At 31.5% G+C, this 21,646-nt stretch overlaps 1 protein-coding gene across 5 annotated transcripts in view; it reads right to left on the bottom strand.

Moving 5' to 3' along the window:
* The window catches only part of LOC137932684 (UDP-glycosyltransferase UGT5-like), a 73,749-nt gene that overhangs the window by 10,655 nt on the left and 41,448 nt on the right, over nucleotides 1-21,646 (bottom strand). The window contains exon 1 of one of the 5 annotated variants that reach the window (XM_068776319.1): nucleotides 18,557-19,495. The exons of 3 other annotated variants lie outside the window; for them this stretch is intronic. In XM_068776319.1, the coding sequence (XP_068632420.1) occupies nucleotides 18,557-19,429 (873 nt within the window). In that variant the 5' untranslated portion in view covers nucleotides 19,430-19,495. Of the gene's footprint in view, nucleotides 1-7,196; nucleotides 8,197-18,556; nucleotides 19,496-21,646 lie in introns of those variants that run through there. One more of the 5 variants, XM_068776320.1, reaches the window with a different exon arrangement.

Consider the following 21,646-nt stretch of genomic DNA (forward strand, 5'->3'; position numbering starts at 1 on the left):
TTCAGATGGAGTCTGAATTATTGAAGCAATGGCGTGGTAGAGGACTGATACTTGTGATAGTAGGTCGAGGATTTGATCACCGGGATACAATTTTATATTACACTTTGAGCATTAAATATATAGGATTGCCATTGCTCACAAATAACTTTCTAGAATATTGGCAGCAGTGTCTTCTGCGTACTTCTACCACAATTAGATCGCCACCCCGCATATCAAGCTTGGCGATTATGGTATATCACCACTTAGATATATTTCAAGGAGACCAATGTCATACACTCGATGTCTATAGGCTGAAATGAGGAAAAGTTATCTAATAGATTCAGGCGTTACTTTGCGGAAGTCCATCCTAAATAAGAAAAGGACTAATTATATAGCTACTTCCGCTATGTAGCAGTAGCCGTCAAACACCGAGACTCGGTGTTTGGCACTAATTGGTTTAACAATACTCCTGAGGATGCCCTGTGGAGGGGTGAAACACGTGTTGAGTGAATTAACGGTAGTAGTTGTGTAATTCGCATTGTTTGCCGCAAGCGCATTTATTAGCGGGCTGGCGGGCGGTGCACTTCATTGCACGATTACTGCTACACAGCGGAAATAGCTATATATTAGTCCTTTTCTGACGAATAGTTAGTAACTTAAGTTGAGGTTTGAATTGAAACACTGTGAGAAACGGAAAATGAATACTTCGAAAATTCTTTCATATGCTAGTACACCAATAGACAATAGTAGAAGATTATAGATAGTATCCTCAACTTTAGTAGTGAGGTATGTATTTTTTTGTCATATGCAATTGTTAAAGAACTTCACCAAGTTTAGTTAGGCAGCGTAAAAAAGAGCACAGATCATAGCTTACATTTCATACATCGTTACAATTCCATATGCAATAAACTCTAATTTCGAAAACTAAATAAAACGTAATAAATTACGTTAAACGAGGCCAATATCAACGAGCAATTTGAACGATAAAACTTTAATTATTTAACTAAATACATCGACAGCTGCGACACATAAGGTGCGAAAATAAAATTAATATAATACAGCAATGTCGCATTTATACATGTATATCAAGCAAATACCTGTCTCAAGCCCGCTAGTGGTGGCCAGTACTGCATTTTCGTGGTGTAATTATAATGACGCAAAAAAAAAGATTTCTGGACATATTTTATACCATAAAAGTGTTAAAATTTGAAAGCCATTTCAAACTATATGTGGGTACAATTATAAAAAATCGGTTCTTAGCTGAATTTAACATGATAAAACCAATATTCTACTAAAATTTCTAGTTTATAAACATTATGGTACTAGAGATACAGTGATGAGTAAGTAGTCATTTTTATAATATTTATACAGAAAGTTAACAGATCTTTGTACCGTTCATACACACGAGACATTCGATCCGTGCGAAAGTCGATTTCGAAGAGAGAAACTTCATAACATTATTGCCATGTTAAAAAAAAAATTAGCCTGTTTATGCATCTTATCAAGCCGCGTTTACAACGCAATTTAGTCTGTAAAGTATAATATAATATACTTTAGTTGGCTTAGATCAGAAAAATATGTCCATGTCATTTTCAGAAAACAATAGTTAAAAAATTAAGCAAATTAAATGGTTAGAAATAATGCACTAAGTAGTAGCATTAGTACTTCAGTGTGAAGGTAAAAATATTGTTAATACCTAACTTCTGAACCGCATAACAATTCTGTCATAATGTTTAAGTGTTGTCATAAAAAAACAAAGAGCGTATATGTCAATAGGTAAATTGTATGTCAAACAAAAATAAATTTTAAATATGGCAAAAAACTGGAAGCAACGACTAATGAAAAGCTTCGTTTACAGCCGTCTTTACGACCGTAACCTTGACTTAAGATGACATAAAAGATGGCGAAAATAAATATTTAAATATTTTTCCATTTAGTCTGCTAGAGATGTTTTAAATTCATTATTTTACATTTATTATCATAAATAAGTATGTGGTTTATTCATAAACATTTTCTGAATAAAATTAAAACGTTACATCAAAATTGTCTGTCTGTATCTTACGATTTTGTAACTTTATTTTACGAGAAAAAAAATTTTTTTTGGTCAAGTACAAACCAAAAGAGGGCAAAAAATTTTCATTTAATGTGTTTATAAATATACATAATTTTTTTTGTACAATTTGTTTTGTTACTGTTCATACTGGACGTCTGATTTGAAAAATAAATAAAAACTTATTTCTATTATGATGCTAATTATGTTATGATTGACAATTGTGTGAACCTACCTTTAGTCTTTAATCTTTACTGTGTAAAGACGAGGCAGCTGACAATTGGCAATGGATTAGCAAAGGCCAAGCTTGTCATGGCCAGAATTATTCTTATATTAATCTCTAAACAGTTTTAATTAGCGACATTTTAAAATTTAATTACAGATTCTTAGTTTTAAATCAAATTATTAATCATTAGGCACATTAATATGCAAATATATTTACTAGCTGTTCCCCATCCGCTTCATGAACTTAACGAACGCATCAACAACATATTACTGTTGGGATTTAGTAAAATCGATTCTTAGCTGTCCCTTGCTCGGCAAAAGAGTATTCGTATTAAGTCAATAGATGGAAATAGTTCATATATATGTAAAAGTTTCTAAATAAATAGTGCAAAATTGGAAATGTTGTTAAATTTTATAACTTAATTAAAACACAAATGATGTTACAACAGCTGTCATATGAAATTGACATAAATTATTACCATGAATAAAAAAATTAAAGTCAGTGTGGCCAGATAAAAAACAATATAGTAAGTAACTTAGTAGTTTATTTGGGGCCGTCATAAAACACTTTCACTCTTAGAGGGTCAACACCCCGTTGATAGTTTAGTGTGACAAGAGGTGACACATTTGCCGATCACCGTTAAGATACTTTAACGCAGATTATAAATATCTCACAGTATTTAAAAAACTCTATGGCATCTGAACAATAAAGAAATTATTTGTTTGTTTTTTAATAATTCGACATTATTAAAAAAATCTTGTATGATTACTCATCATTTTTCGGGGGTACCGAGCATTTGTGACGTAGTATTATCAGGGGAGTCTCAAAAATTGTACCGTGATAGACAATGAAGAGAAGAGGTTAAAAAAAGAGAAATTCCAGGTGATATATTTTGCATTGTGCAAATTATAATATTTTGTATTTGCCGTTTTATATAGATAAGGAATAAATTTGAATTTAGAATTTTAATGGTCTATCACATTACTGAAAATTTTGAGAATAATATTTCAATGTTAAGGTCACGAACCCCGATATAAGGAACGCAGACAATGCAAGAGAATAAAAAAACGAAGGTCGCATCTTTTAAAATGTCAAGCATAAAATTTTCATAATTTCGAATTGATCTAAAAATGAAAACTTTTATTTTTAGATATATAGAGAAAGATATAGATATTAATAGTAATAGTATAATTATTTATTTCTTTAATACACTGGAATAAAACTTTTGAATGGTTACTTAAAAACGAATATGAGTTCGTATATAACTAGAATTAAATCAAGGGAGTTTAAAGAGTTGTTTAGTAAATCTAAAATATAATTAAATGATTGTCAACGTCACCTTTTGACGTATGCACTTAAGGGTCTGTTCCATTAATAATTTTATTAACTACGTCTTTAGTAAAATAAATAATGGAAAAATTTAGAGGAAATTCGAATGTAATAGAATGAAAAAGTAATTAATTGTACGGATTTATTATTGAATGGATGGTTGAATGAATGAACGTAGATGAATAAATAGAAGTAAGACAGATTTGTGAGAATATTTTTTTTTAATTGGTGTTTAAAAACTTAACTATGTAGTTTTTAACTATATACTACATCATTAGGCAGTGGTCAACATCATCATCATAATCTTTTCAGGCGCAGGACGTCCACTGTTGGACTTGTTTTCTCGTAGATTACAGTAGTATATGGGGAATATTGGTAACAAAAATACCAATATATTAAAATGTATATTCATCGTCTTCGTTTCAGCCCATAGAAGCCCACTGCAAGGCATTGGACTCTCCCAAAGGTATATATAAAGAATATACCATAATCGCCACGCTTGGCAGGCGGGTTGGCGATTGCAGTTTGGTATTAGGGTAGGCAGAGGACGCTGCTGCCCATTCTGTACAAATTTTTTTGTTAGCAGTGGCAATCTTATATAAACCACAAAGGTTGGATTATATAAGAGACTATCCCGGGAAACGTATCCGCGCCCTACTATCGCAAATCTCAGTTCTCTATCACTGGGCTACCAGAGGAAGTACAGAGCGGACGCTGTTGCCTATCCTCTGAAAGATTGTTCGCGAGCAGTGGCGATGACTCATAATTAATTTAAAAAGTGTGAATTACATAAAATTCTATTTCGTAAATCGAACCCGCGACCTACGATCACAAGTCAAGCACAGAACCTTAACCCTTTCCACTCCAATGTCGAGTGTCACTCGACACTGATTTTGTTCCACAAGCTCCACTGTCGAATGATACTCGACATGGTGTAATACTTCTTTTTGCAAAAAATTTTAAAACAGGAACGATTTTTTTTACTAAAATGTTTGAATCACGAATGAATGAAACATATTCTAGAATCGCAAGATACTATAATTCAATTAAATTTTATCGATGCTACATAACAGCCTTGAAGTGGAAAGGGTTAAAACTTTAACACATATTTCCAATGATTCAGTATAAAGCGATCACTTTGAAATTCTATCGGAATGAAATAGGCTAATTTCTCAGGCAGTACAGTCTGCAGAGAAAATAGTAAACTTCTTCTTCGACTTTTCTTACAATATTATCATTATAATTTCTGAAACAAATTGATGGTAAAATATGCCATACATTAATTGACAACATTTGAGCTATACACCACCCATCTGTTCACCGCTTTAGATCTTTATGCTTTTAACCAATGAAGCTGCTTGCATAGTTTAGGCGTAACAGCGTGGATAGTAGCGATTTGTTAATGTTTAACACAATTAAATATCATAAAGATAAACAGTTATCTAAACATAAGTTTAAAGTATATGAACTCTTTCAAATATTTATTTCTAATGACTAGATTAGTTATATAATGTTTTGTAACATTATCAAAAGGCACGAACGTTTACTTGATTTATTAATATTGAATATAGTTTTTAACAGCTCAGCTGCCTTAGACGGGGGTGTACGATGTGGAGCCGGTCACACGCCGGCGCGAGATGCCATTCGAGCAATAAGCCACTACGACACCGGCATCGCTCAAAGTAATATGTTAACGTTGCATTGCGCATAAATGTTTTAACTTCGTTTTATTTTTTAAAAGTTTTTTTTATTGCGCCTACAATACGAGAAAGAGTCCGCCACGTGACAAAAAACGCGAGACCCGCACTGATACAGGGAATTCCTTTCGCAGTGTCAGTCTCGCGCCGGTGCGTGATATAAATGATTTCCTTTTTTTATTTTAACTAACTTATATATATAAATGATACTTAATTAATAAGATTTCATTTATTATTAAACGAATAAACAAGAAAAAAGAAAGTTGGCCTTTAACTGACTCATATGTTCAAGACTTTGGCAGTGAAGCCGATTTATAACCAAGTGAAATAGTCAGTCAATCTGTCATTTCGCTGCGCTAAATATTAAATGAAAGACCACAGTAGTTCATAAGTGATAATCCAGACGTAAATTTGTCAATTTGCTTCTATCAAGTTCTGTTAATCTACGAATTAATTAATGAACGTCATTAATTTTTATTTAAAATCGATTATAATTAATGATAGGTGCTTAATAAATAGGTAAATAACGCTGTCTAGCTAAAAACAACGTCACTTTGTCTACCTCGAAACTAAGAAGACTATTTCAACTATTTTGATTATTGGAAAAAGCGTTAGCAAATTACGTTTTATAAGACGGAAATTACTTTAAAGGAGATGAAATTGCTTTTGAAGAACAATAAGAAATTTATATATTTTTTTAAAAAATCATATTACTCTTGTATCACAGTATTATGTACACAGCTATGTATTTATATATATAATATATATGAAAATTTATATAATATATTTTTATTATATCATAGTTGTACGCATATAAATGATATCATTTTCTGAATAGCTATCACGCGTAACAATATTATACATTAGTTTATCTTGTTAAAACAATTGATAAAACTCGCTGGTAAGGTCAGCAAGATAGGAACTACCACGGAACTTATATCTCAATAATCATAATTACGTTTTATTCGGAAGTACTGCGTATTTTCATTAATATCTTTATATATGTATATGTAGATGATTTATTATATATAGGTATATACAGGCATTTATAGGTTATTTGTTTTGAGAGGCACGATAATTCTTCAAACATTTTTTTAGACCTTGTGTTTAAAGCAAAAAAAAAATAAAGTTATTTTTATTGTGTAAAAATATAATAACACTAGAAATAAAACTTGAAATTTTATTTAGGTGGATATCAGTATAAAAAAGAATATTAGATAGATGCAAAATTTTTAAAACAGTCGCGATTATGAACTATATTGTTTTTTTTCAAATCTTTAATTTTATTTTTCACGTACGTTCAAAAAACGTACGTAAAAGTTACGTAGTTAATAAGACGTAACAATTCACGGCGCTCATATGACTTAAAGGATATTGTAGAAAGATGTTAAATTTCAACGCATTGATTGACACCTTATTGTTATAGACAGAATATATAATAAGTAATCACATTGAGAACGAAAGAGAGTAATATTGTTTAAAATAATATTATGTATATACATTTGACAATATTATTGTAACTTTTTACTTTAAAATATATTTTTTAATTTATGCATTCGTTTTAGTTTTATCTGTGGTGATGACGCATGACAAATGTCATTTAAAAATATATATTTTGATTTTATGTATGACGATTGGTTATAGATGTAATAGCTTTGACAGATTGGAAACAATTATTACATAACTAGTTTTAATATTTAATAATCCAAATTTTATAACCTTTAATGTTATCATTACGTTATTCATTATTTCTGAAATTAATAGTTTTTGGGTAGGGAGCAAATGAGCTATACATTCAACCCCTTTAAAGTTTTTACATACAGAACAAATCCTTGCAAAGATAGATAATATATATTTTAAATTACATTTGGAACTGTTAACAGAGAAAAAAATTTTATGTTGCAAAATAACTTACTGGCGGTATATTTTTTCGTGTGTGATCCAAGTGCATGCCACCGACTTCGATCAAAGCGGGCACTAGAGGACGAATTCCATTTAACGCATAAAAAGTATTTACTAATGTTACTGAATAATTTTTACCCAAAACTCTTAAATCCGGTAATATTTTTCCGTGTTGTTTCTCAATTATCGAGCGTTCTTCCGCTTGCACCGTGTAATAAAACCATATTTTATAGTACACGGTTAAAAATGTATTCTGTAAACGTTGAAGATACGTCATATGATCAGTGAAGACTACTGTGTTCACTGGCACATACGAAGGATTTTCTATAAGACCAATTCTTTCCGCGGCCCAGGGCATTAGTTTCGATGAAGACAACGCTACTTTCGGAGCTTTATTACCATAAACATGTAGCAATCCAAGCATACAATCACTGTTAAAGTTTTCTAATAAGATTACGTCGTATTCTTTTTTCAAAACATCAGCTAAAGGTTGCCATTTCACTATCTTCTCGCATATCTCCAAAGCTTTGTCCGCTAGCGGTTGAAATTCGAACATCAATCTCACTAATTTAAACAACTGTGGAATCTTCGAGAATATACTAGTCGTTTCAAACCAAGATAGATCCACCGTCTCGAGTTGTACTTCGGAAATGCTTTCTAGGCTAACATCCGTGTAGTTTTCGGGTGGATTCTTAAGTGGAAAGAATGATACGGTGGTGATATGGTGTCCTCGTTTCGCTAGCTCACGTAGAAGTGGCTCGAAGACCATCTGATGACTTTTGCCGGGGTGTGGAAAGAGTCCAAGGATCCTTGCGGAGTTGACATCGTGAAGAATGACGAGGGACCACGTTAAGATCACCAGAGATGCCTTGGCAAACATCGCGCGCGTACTGTCGAGGCCGTATCCACGGGTACACTATCGTTTCGAACAAATGAGATGCGTATGAAAATATAACGATGCTCCTTTAGCTGAGCTATTTTAAGAACTAGTCGTTAACAAGTCATCTTGCTTCATTTTGAATTTATGTAATGTTGTTATTTTGTAAGTAGAAAATATTTATTCACATTATCACTTTGGGTCATTAATAATGATCTCTTATGAACCTTGTATAAATAATGCCAGATCACACTATGTTAGAAATAACAATCAAAATGGCGGCGTGGGTAAGCCCTCGATCGACGACGTAGTCAGTTACAGTAATGCGGGTAGAGCAAGACAAGTCATAGTGACAATCTTTTGAGGAGACATATGTCTTATAGATAGATTCAAATCGAGCTTTCTCTTAAAAGCATCTTTCTACGTTTCTTAGGTTCTAAAGTAACCGTCAGAAGAGCCCAACACAGTTATTTCGTTTTTGTAAAAACTTTCAGAAATATTCTAACCTATTGCTATAAATTTCCAAGCTTTATCATCACTTAAGAATCCTTTAGACTATAATACAAATTTTAGGTATCACTCTTTAAAATGTAAAATTTATATTTAAAATATGAATATAACACATAAATGAAATAATTTTTGGCGGGTATTTTTTTATTGTCATTAGATAGTGCGCCATTTTTGAATACAGATTATAATTAAGTTATGTAATGTAAAATTCTATTCGGAATCGCGCTTACGTAAGACAGGATGGTATCGATTTTAAAATACTCACTTTATTAATTGGTTGTTAATTAACAAATTATTACACTATGCAAATATGCTCCATTCAAACTAAAACATGTTTAATTTATTAAAAAAAATGGTAAAAAAAGTTCACATTTTTTTAAGTGAATAAAAAAGGTCTGATCATTTTAATCGTTTTAAAAAGCTTTAATATTATATTTAGTGTGTTCTATATTTTAAAACGTAATGCTTCAAGTTTTTTTAATGTAATTTACCCATTGAGTAAGATTGCTATATATTCCGAGCTGTGAACCAATTGAAACAGTAAAAAAAGTTATAAATAGTTAGCTACCAACGGCTAGGATCGCTGATCTGCTGAGAAGAACTGGCCAGAAACTTAACAGTTGCTCTTTTTAAACGAAATTTAATTAAAAAATGTTAATTTTTTGAAATTGTGTCATATTGTGTCATTACGAAAGTAACAATGTACTGCCACACTAGTAGAAAAAAGATTTAATGAAGAATCTTGATTTAATACAATGATTGTTCTTCGTGTTATAACTATCTATTAAATTAGCAAAAATGTAAGTTTTTTTATCGATCCAATCTTCAATAATTGCGTCTTTATATAATCATGAGGACAAATTTTATAGTTTTTCAAAGAATGTGCTAATTCATTACTCGTTACAAACAATTAAAAATAATGAAATTGCATATTTTTTAAGGTTTATCAATTCGTATGACTTTTAATTTTTTTCGCAACTAGCGACAAATTTAAAAACAATTTGTTCACGTTCTGGCAAGCAAACAATTGATCCATCATAATTCATAACGACGTCGCCATATTTGTTTCAAAAAGATGTTATTTAACTTATCCATTTGTAAATGTATTTTTATCTTATGTTATAAATTTCGTTTTTTCCTTTTTTCAAATTGAAATCGCGTAATTATAATTAATATAAAGATAATATTTTTGAGCCGTATTTATTCGTAACAATATTTCTTTTATCAATTAATGTAGTATTAAAAATATTTCAAACAAACAAATTAACGTGTAATTTATAACGATTCACAGATGAAATATGATTATATAAGCTATGTGAACATGTCAATATGGTTTATAATCTATTCCGTAATATGATAGCAATCAACCTATTGAATCGTTCGGTTCCGTTATCGTGTGACATTAAAACTTGTGTATCACAGGCTGTTTATCACCGTCACTGCTGGATATATTTAGATCCTTAATAGGACCAGCCGGAAGCGGTCTGCATCCAGGGTCTTCTGACGATTGCAAGGTCGGCTGTCCACCTTGTGGTTGGATATCCTACGCTGCTCTAGTTGATCTGTAGTCTGCGCACTATGGCCACTTCAACCTTCCAATCCAGGCTATAGTGGTAGCAGAATGTCCCGCATTTGGAGGGCTCCGATATGAGACCGAATGCCGGCTAGGCAAAAAGATAGAGGAGGCAACACTTGCCTCCATTATAATGGAAAAGGATGAAAGAGAGTGCGTCCTCAAATTATTTAGGAAAGTTGCACAATACGCAATAGACAGGAACAAAACATAGGTGGATAAAACATTGTAAAGTTATTAAAATAGATTCATTGATATTAAAAAAAAATGTAAAATATAATTAAACCAATTAAAACTGTGATACTGTATTAGAAATGGATAACTGAAGTGTTTGAAGATGTACGAAAAGAATGGAATGGTTGAGAAAGGAAGATGGAATTGTAGAATAATAGAAGGAGGAAAAAAAGATATTGTGTACTATGGAAGACGAGAACGAAAACAAAGATTCCAGTGAAAAAATTATTAAGAAACACAAAACCCTATTTGCAATTAAATAGGGGGTGGAAGGAGAGGTCCCCAATAGCGAGGGCCATAAAATAAAAAAAATCCAGGCTACGTCAGTTACATTCAGTTGTGAATCTCCTCAGTCCTGATTCAATCTCGTAGAGTAATCTGGAGCATAGCCTTCTCTATGGTTCATGGAGTGGCTGTGAGTTTACCAATGAGGACCAGAGACTCATCCCGTAAGTCATCATCGGTAACACACTTTCGTCTTTAGGCACTAAGCAATATTGAACGAGAAGATATTTGAAGTTTACCGAACGCTGTACAATCTAAGCTATTTTACGACATAGATAACACAGAATTAATTCTGTTAGAATTTAATGACCGAAAAAAGAACAAAAATCAAAGACAATAGGTAAAAAACCTTAACCCTTTCTACTCCAATGTCGAGTGTCACTCGACAATAATTTTGTTCCAAAAGCTCCACTGTCGAGTGATACTCGACATGGTGTAATACTTCTTTTTGCGGAAAATTTTAAAACAGGAAAGATTTTTGTTACTAAAATGTTTGAGTTACGAATGAATGAAACATATTCTAGAATCGCAAGATACTATAATTCAATTAAATTTTATCGATGCTACATAACAGCCTTGGAGTGGAAAGGGTTAAATCAGGTATTCAAAGCGTGCGTTAGCTTATGTTGATAATAAAAGATAAAATATAAATAATTTAATCACAGCACATGCGTGTGCGTTTGAGCGTGTAAACAGAGAATAATGGAAATCGCCCAATCAACCACGCAGAACGACGTCTGTTTATATGTTGATTTCAAATAGTTCCACGATCTGGATTCAATAACGAATGTAAGTGCTAACCAAAAGATTATCAAAACAGTACAGGAAAATATCTAAGACATCCTTTTTCAAATTATACATCATCATTATCGTATCTCAGATGGGCTATAAATAGAGGACCAGTACAAGGCATTGACCTCTAAAGATCTCCACCATGACCGGTCTTCCGTTCCGCGCGTCCAGCGACACCTTGCAACCTTCACTATTCGTCAGTCTACCGAGAACTTTTCAACTTCAACAGACATCGGGTGCACGAGCGATGTCCCTCGCCTACTGTTGTTTCAGAGAAGCGATTTATTGAGCTACATTCCTGACTGTGGTTCTTCAACGGATTTTCACATTTATGATTCGATCTCGTAGCGAAGCTTCAAGCATATCTCTCTTTATAAGATGGAGTAATTCATATATTATATATTTATATATAAAACTACGTTGTTTAAAAGAAGAAGAGGGAATCTATGGTCTTATTTGTAATCAATTAGTAATTTAGTCTTCCACAAAAAATATTAAAATAGTTTATAGTTACTTATAAATTGTAATGTTATAAGATAGTGCACCATTTTTAAATACAGATAATATTAAAGTTATGTAATGTAAAATTCTATTCGGAATCGCGCTTACGTAAGAGGACGGTATCGATTTTAAAATACTCACGTTATTAATTCGTTGTTAAATAACAAATTATTACACTATGCAAACTTTGGTTAGCAAGTTTTATCTATGGCTTCATTCAAACTGAAACATGGTTAATTTATTAAGAAAAAAAAATTGGAAAAAAAAGTTCAAATTTTTTTAAGTGAATAAAAAAGGTCTGATCATTTTAATCGTTTTAAAAAAGCTTTAATATTGTATTTGGTGTGTTCTATATTTTAAAACGTAATTCCTCAAGGTTTTTTTTAATGTAATTTTGCCCATTAAGTAAGTTTGCTATATATTCCGAGCTGTGAACCAATTGAAACAGTAAAAAAGTTATAAATAGTTAGCTACCAACGGCTAGGATTGCTGATTTGCTAAAAAGAACTGGCTAGAAACTTAACAGTTGCTCTTTTTAAATAAATTTTAATTTAAAAAATGTTAATTTTTAATTTGTGTCATAGTTTCGTAGCAATGTAACCGCCACACTAGTAGAAAAAAGATTTAATCAAGAATCTTGATTTAATACAATGATTGTTCTCCGTGTTATAACTATCTATTAAATTAGCAAAAATGTAAGTTTTTTTTATCAATCCAATCTTCAATAATTGCGTCTTTATATAACCATGAGGACAAATTTAATAGTTTTTCAAAGAATGTGCTAATTCATTACTCGTTACAAAAAATTAAAAATAATGAAATTGCATATTTTTTTAAGGTTTATCAATTCGTATGACTTTTAATTTTTTTCGCCACTAGCGACAAATTTAAAAACAATTTGTTCACGTTCCGGCAAGCAAACAATTGATCCATCATAATTTATAGCGACGTCGCCATTTTTTAAAAAAAGGGTGTTATCTAACTAACGTTTTTTCCGTTTTTCAAATTGAAATCGCGTAACTGTAATTAATATTAAGAAAATATTTTTGAGTCGTATTTATTCGTAGCAAAATTTCTTTTATCAATTAATGTAGTAAAAAAATTTCAAATAAACAAATTATTATATGATTTATATTAGAGTTTACAGATAAAATATGATTATTTAAAGTATGTGAACATGGCAATATGGTTTATAATCTATTCCGTAATATGATAGCATCAACCTATTTAATTGTTCGGTTCCGTTATCAAGTGACATTAAACCTTGTGTATCACAGGCCGTTTACCATCGTCACTGCTGGATATACACCCCCCTTTTAGGTCCTTTAGAGGACCAGCTGGAAGCTGTCTGCATCCATTCATATATATAACTACGTTGTTTAAAAGAAGACCTGGGAATCTATGGTCTTATTTGTAATCAATTAGTAATTTAGTCTTCCTCAAAAATATTAAAAATCGTTTATAGTTACTTATAAATTATAATAACATTAATCTTTACAAGACTGAATTTCAAATCGTCAATGCTATGTAATTAGACCAGAAAATACATTGTATGATTGGATATTACACAAAAATCATAATAGACGGTGACTAAACCAAAAAATACTGTGACTTAAAGTAATCATTAACAGGCAAAAATTGTGACAAAACCAGTGACGTAATTTGTTTTATACATTACATAGTCTGGCCATAAATACTGTTACAATTAAAAAAAAACATGACATGACATTTAATTTGTGGAATTTTTTATTTTTATATGAATATTTGCAAAAGGTGGACGAAACTGGACGAAACTGGATGCAGACCGCTTTCAGCCGGTCCAACAGGAAATCTATGGGGGAAGCCCACTGGCTGGACATTTCCAGCAATGAATGTCTTATAGCTAAAATGATAATGAAAAGATAAAAGGAACCGAATTGCAATAATAGCATTACACGAAATAGGAATGGAATCAAATTCAATTTTCGAACCTCTTTATCTTTTTTATGTTGGTTGAGCTTTGTGTACTAGTCTATTAGTAGGTATAATAACACCTCCTATTTGTGATAGAAAAAGATCTAGCTCTTCAAGCAGTACTCGTAAGAAAAAAGTGTTCAAAAGAGCGAATGAAATCGTCCGAAAGCTAAATATTTAATCTGTGGAAATATATTTAACACCATGTCACGTATTTTAAAAGAAGTCATGGAATCTGTAGATAATTTAAAAATGCAACAACAAACTACATTACAATAATAGAATGCGTTGATAATTTAAAAAAGGAATATTTTAAATTGAATCGTTCAATACGGCAATGTCGTTTCTATGTCATATTATTTTACTACTTTATTTATTCTTATTTTTATCTTTCGTTATCATCGTTTTAGCTGTGATGTCATACATACATAGAACATAGACTTCGCCCAAAGATTTCAAATAGCGTCGATTGAAGGCGACCCTTATCTTATATATATTATATCTTCCGTCGATTTTAAGGCTCCTAATATTAACCTAAGCAATATTAGATCTTCAGATGCAGTCCCCAAATAATTAAATATATAATGTTATATTAGCCCGAGTAGATCTTTCTGAGAGTACTTACTTATAAAAAGGGCTGGTCTAAATGCCTAAAATGCTTTGCCCCCTCAAACCCAGACTCCGTAAAGCCGACAGAGATATAAATATGTGTCTATGACAATGATTCTCAACCCATGTGCCGCGGCACTTTTGTGTGCCGCGAGATTTTAAAAATGTGCCGCGAAAAATTTAAAATATATATAACACATATACAAAAAAAATATTCAACGTAAATATTTATATATTGAACCAGCTAATTATATTTAATTTACAAAACGCTTTTCTTAATCCCTAATTATGATAAAGTCATGTTTATGTATTAAAAATTGTCTCAAGTCTACCACACTTGTCTTTTTCCAAATGAGCATGTTGTTTGTGTGATATTTTAAATTTACATGATTTTCCATTGTAATACTAATCTACCCTTTGTAAAATTAGAAAAGTATTTGATTCGTATCCTTATTAATTTGTTGGCATGTAGTTTCGATAAAAAAATAGGAGGTATATTGACTTTGCAATGCACGTATTCTTTGATTTACAATATCTAAGACTTTTCAGATTTTATTCCATTCGATGAATATTTCTGTAATTAAAAAAGTTTGCTGTTTATATCTAAAAAAATCCCGAGGTTTGCTGCTAAATTGTTTCACGAATACAATGGCAGCAATTATTTAAATAAAATTCGATTTTATGCATTAAAAATTGTATTTGTGTGAAAGTTATATAACTTCATAAGGGTTATATTTTTCATTTTCATAAATTACAAATGGTTACAGAATTTGTATATTTATAAATTTAAATTTATATATTCTTCGATTTTTTTGACAGTATTTTTTTTGTTTTTTTCAGACCCCTTAAAAATGGACAAATGGATAAAGAAAAAAAAGAATAATGATGATGATGATGCAAGTAACAATAATGATGACATATACGACCAAAGTAATGAGTGTTCCTCTGTTTTAAGTGAAAATAGTTCTATTTTAAAAAAGTATATAATTCCTAGAAAATATAACGACAATTTTTTAAGATTTGGATTCACCTCATCGTTAGAAAATAACATAGTAGTCCCAGAATGTATTATATGCAATTTAAAATTATCAAATAGTGCTATGGTTCCTAGCAAACTTCTTCGTCACTTGGTTACCAATCATCCCTCTTTATCAACCAAAGATAAGAACTATTTTAAAACGTATCTTTCAACAAAAGTAAAACAAGGAAAAAATTTTAAAAAACAATTTTGTGTGTCCGAAAAAGCTCAGTTTGCTTCTTATGAAATCGCGGAATTGATCGCAGTAAAATTGAAGCCCCATAATTTAGCAGAAGAAATTATATTACCTGCTTGCCGTAAAATAGTCAAAACGATGATTGGTGAATCAGCCGATGTTGAAATTTCCAAAATACCCCTTTCTAATGACACTATACATCGCAGGATAAAAGATCTATCAGAAAATATCGAGCAGAATACTACAAAAAATCTTCAAAATTCCTTTTTTGCAATACAAATAGATGAAACCACCGACATCACAGGAAATTCTCAGTTAATTGCATTTGTTAGATTTATCTATGAAGATGATATTATAAATCAATTTTTATGTTGTCGGGAGCTGTCAAATTTTACAACCGGGAAAAATATTTTTGAAGTAATTAATTCATATCTAGAAAAAACAAATGTCTCTTGGAATTTTTGTATTGGAATTTGCACAGATGGTGCACCCTCAATGACCGGGCATATTAAAGGATTTGTATCTTATGTAAAAGAATTGAATCAAAATATAATAGTTACACATTGTTTTTTGCAGAGAAGCGAAGAGAAGAGAAGCTCTTATAACAAAGTTCCTGTCACCAGATTTAAAGATAGTTTTGGAGCAATGTGTTAAAATGGTAAATTACATAAAATCAAGACCATTGAAAAACAGATTATTCAAGGAACTATGTAAAGCAATGGAGTCCAAGTATGAATCTTTGCTACTCCATACTGAAGTAAGATGGCTATCCAGAGGAAAAGTCTTATCTCGGGTTTTAAAATTAAAAAAGGAAATGAAAGCTTTTTTTGAACAAAATAATAATATTGAATTTGTTGAAATATTAGAAGATTTAACATGGACAACGAAACTTGCTTATTTGTCAGATATTTTTGTCATTTTTAACAGTATTAATTCAAGTATGCAAGGTTCAAATGAAAATATTTTAAATTCAACTGATAAGTTGGTGGGGTTAAAAAGACAAATTTCTTTATGGAAAAAGAAAGCCCAAGAAGGTAATTTAGAAAAGTTCGAATCAGTTCCTAAAGACGGGTATAAAATTATTAAACAAATTGTTCTTGATCATTTGACAACATTAGAGGAGAGAATTGTTTATTATTTCCCGGAATTGGATATTAATAAGTTTGATTGGGTTCGTAACCCATTTCTAATTACGGACACTGCTGTATTTGAGTTAACTTTAAATGAAGAAGAAGAGCTTATTTTGCTTTCAACTAATCGAGATTTAATTTTAAAACATTCTGAAGAATCACTTAATACATTTTGGATAAAAATCAGATGCATCTATCCACTTTTATCTAGAAAAGCTTTAAATATTCTATTACAATTTTCCACATCTTATTTGTGCGAATTCGGATTTTCAGCATTAGCCAATATTAAAACTAAAAAAAGATCAAGGTTGTTAAATGTAGAAGACGATATGAGAGTAGCATTGTCATTTTTACGACCAAATATAAATGAAATTATCGAAAAACATCAAGCTCAAATTTCTCATTAAAGCAGTTTAGTTAATTAGCTTTTAATTTTATATCGTTAAGAAAACTGGCCATTTTGTTGTATTTTTAGATTATTTACATATAATACAATTTTTATGGTTCTTTTTATTCAGTTTGTCATGCCAACAAAAAAACTTCTGTTGGTTTTTTTTCTTTATGTGCCGCCAGATTTCAGAATAGTTAAAAATGTGCCGCAGGTGAAAAAAGGTTGAGAACCACTGGTCTATGACATTAAAATGTATTATTTAAGCGTTAAACAAAAGAGCGGCTCGATCATAAATCACATTTAATTTTTTTTTTGTAAATATCCAAAGAAAAAATTGCTGGTAATATAGTTAAAATTAATACTATACACATTCCATATAAGTCACAGATAAAATAAAACACATTTTCCTAACAATCAAATATTTGACATCTAAATTCTTGTAGTGTGCAATATATAAATGTAAATTTTTGAAAATAATCGTTGTTTCTCAAGACACAGACAAATAAAATGATCACTCTGGAAAACACTTTATTAATATATTTTTAAATTTAAATTAACTTTATTCATGTAGGCAATTACATGCATTATTGAATCTTCGATTATTTTAACATTATAAGTAGTAAGCTACCACCTATTTGCTCTTTTTAAATAAAATATAGCATTGCTTGATCTTTATGAGTCAATAAATTAAGTTAATATTGTTAATTTTAGATATGTAACTAAGTAAAGGAATATCTTAGATATCATGTAGGAATTTATTATATATGCGTAAACTAATTTCTTATATTATACTGTGACTGGCAAGTAAATATAAGTAATCTGTCAGGGCAAATAGGTTTTATCGTATACGTGTTACCTATTTTAATATTATTACATAACACTTTGTAACTAATCTTTGCATATGAACGTAGAATAAATATTTACGTAAATGTTTATCGTACTATGGGAATAATAACATTAGATACTGTTTTCATAATATAGCAAATTAGGTCAAATATTAAAATTAAATTAGCAATATACGTCAAATAACAAATATAATTAAATAATTATTTTAGCACTGCCACGGTTAATTAATCACATGGTCTAAAAACAGTCACGTAAAATTATTATACATGAAGTGTGTTAACATAGATCTTCTAATCATTAATATTTTTAATGTTTTATTCAATAAAATATTGTTGAATATTTGTGAATGGATTACTTTGACAATACCATTTTCATATATTTTATTATAGATGATTCGGTATGAATAGTTTACTAAGTAAGCTAATTTTTTCTCTATATTAAAATTTAAATTTACTTACCGAAGGGATCACCTTTTTGGAGTGATCGAGATGCATACCTCCTACCTCTATAATCGAGGGAAGAAGAGGTCGAACTCCGTTTAAAGTTGGAAAAGTATTCACTAGCAATATAGATGTGTACTTCTTTCCCAATTCCTCCAAATCCGGAATAGTTTTGCCAAAATATTTTTCAATCATTGCTCTCTCCTTTTCCTGAACCTCTTCGTGATACCAATATGTAAGATATAACTTCAAGAAAAACGTTTCGAATCGTTCCTTGAATGTCATTTTAGACGTGTACGGAGTGGCGATCAAAGGAACATAGGCGGGGTTGTCAGGTAAACCAAATCTAGTGGGCGTCCATGGCATAGGGAGGCAAGATGATAGCGCGATCACAGGAGCTTCTAAGCCGTAGACGTTCATAAGTCCAAACATACAATCACTGTTGAAATTCTCCATTAACACAACATCGTATTTCTGTTTTAACGCCTCAGCCACTGCCGGCTGGCCTATGATATCTTTGCATAATTTCAAAGCCCAGATTCCAACTTGTGATACTGTGCCATGTGTTTGCAGAAACGTATTCAAAATCGGCACATTCATGAGAGGATTCGGTTTGAATATGGATATATCTAATGATTCGACTCCATGCGGCACAGAACTTTCAAGGCGTACATCCGTGTAGTTTTGTGGAGGGTTTTCGAGTGGGAAGAATGAGACTGTTGTGACTTGATGCCCCCGTTCTGCAAGCGTACGAAGAAGTGGTTGGAACACCATGTAGTGACTCTTGCCGAAGTGCGGGAACAGGCCTAGGATTCGCGCGGAATGCCCAGGCCCGGGGCACGCGAGCGCCGTCAGTACGAACGCAATTAGACTGGTCCGCAGAGCTCGCATCGTGACGGCCGCGTGCTCTGAGGTGGAATGGTCGCGAACGTCTACCGTATCATCTCCCACCGCGACGTGATTTTGCTTTTTATTATTAACTACTAGAATTTGCAACATGCTTCTCTATGTTTTTTTAATGTTATCTGGCGTTTCGGGTTGCGGAGTTCATTGTTGTTTTAGTCAAATTTCAAGACAGGGTCATCGTTTATGTGATCGCTAAAAATTTCAAATTAATTACGTCGACTCTAATATTATTTGGTAAATAAATGTCTGCTGGTTTCAATAGATTTTTACCTTGAGGTGAAAGTAAATTTATATTTATAAATTATAGGACAAAAGAGACTGTTCTGAAATCGTTACTAGAAAGTTACGTGGTTGATATACGATATGGTAATACGAGAGTAAAAAAATTAATATTCCAATGTTATAATATTACACTATTGTAATTTTTTTTTCTAGATTGATTAGCAACAAAATTGACTCGCTATTATTAAATCACAATTATTGTAAAAGGAATCGAAATCGCAATCGAGTTTTTAATAATAATAATTGTGGTGAAGATGATTCGGAGAATTGTATTTTACAATTTGCAAAGTAAATAAATTTATGATATTTATACAGGGAAGAATATTACATATATTATTTACACATTATTTTCAATGTAATACTCGGAAAGCGTAATCGGAGAACCGACGTGTTAGTTCAAGAAACATCTATAGAAATATTCTCGGATCCAGTGGGTTATTTTTAGAGTGCGATACGGAGTGGAAGGGCCAGTTATCGCGTAACTGACAGAGTAAACAGTTTATTGCAACTGTGTTTCGCAAGGAAAATTTAGTGCAAGTGCAATTCCGCCATTCCGTAAATTATTTTTTTTTTACATTCAAATTTACAACTGTTCTGTATTGCCGAGAACTCGTGTACAATTTATAATCCGATGTTTTTTTTATTACGTTGTCTATAATCTGTATGTCAAAGAAAAAAAAATTCTATTCTTTTCCGTTTTAACAGGTTTATTTAGTAGCTAAGGAGTCAATGCTATTTTAACTGCTATTGAACTATTATTTACAATATCATATTTGCTGAGTAATATTTTAATGAAACAATAAACATAATTTGTATTGATACTAAGTTAATTTAATTACTATACAAGCATATTACAATCCTTATAGTTTAAATTAACATGTAGTTCAGTGGGATTTACTTTGTATCGAGCCATATTTTTTTTTTTGAAGAGTCATTTTCAACTTGTTGGAGATAACCAAGGTTTGATGATTAATAAAGATGATTTCTTCATCACCATCTTCTCAGACGTGGGATGTTTACTGTCGGGCATAAGCCTTTTCCGTATATTTCCAATAAGACCAGTCGAAAGCGGCTGGCTTTCACCGTCGTCCACAAGGTGGACGACGGTGAAAGCCAGCCAGAAGGTGGTCGTCCAACACTTGAAGGTTCAAGATCTCTACTCCAGAATCCTATGACCATCTGTTTATCACGGTATGTAGTCTGCCCATTGCCACTTCATTTGCCAATCTAAATTGGCTCATGCAATATTATTACAATCTTTTTATATATATTTTTTCAATAATATTTACTTAACGTGAATAAAAATAAATCATCCAATGTGTTGCTAATCGCGGGACTTAACAACGGCTCAATCGATTCAAGATGCCAAACGGTTTTTATGAAAAGAAAAACTATTGAAGATTGCGAGAAAATAGTAAAAACGACACCTATTTTCTTTCATACAAACCATAGAGTAAAATATAACATCTGTCACTTTGTGTAACATAAAGTATAACAATGAAAATATGATTTTTTAAAATTGCGGTGTACGAAATCGTTTCTCGTTATAAAGATTTCCAATCAAATGTTATTGTCACTCTGTAGTAAAATATCATTTTCATTGGATTGCGACGAGGTCTTACGTTTCTCACTTTCACTCTGGGACTAATTGGTAAATTTAATGTCGCTCAAGAAGTTATAGGGACGGTTTTGCACGGGATGTTTATACGAGATCAAATGAGGAGATACGTAGACGAAGGAATTTTACTAACATAGCCTTGCGGATTGGTTTGTTTGCCACTTTGAATTCAAGTGACAGTGGGCGAAACCACGAACCTACAAGCGCAGCACAGATAGACAACTTCGTTTACGTCGTGCCAGAGAACTGCTCTAAGCCTCTCCAATGTAACATGAGTTAAAATGAAATCTTTTTTTCTCTAT

This window comes from Battus philenor, unplaced genomic scaffold, assembly GCF_028537555.1.
Source record: "Battus philenor isolate CCGP_79_NKW_IND1 unplaced genomic scaffold, ilBatPhil1.0.hap1 SCAF_12, whole genome shotgun sequence".
In the NCBI taxonomy this organism is placed as follows: domain Eukaryota; kingdom Metazoa; phylum Arthropoda; class Insecta; order Lepidoptera; family Papilionidae; genus Battus; species Battus philenor.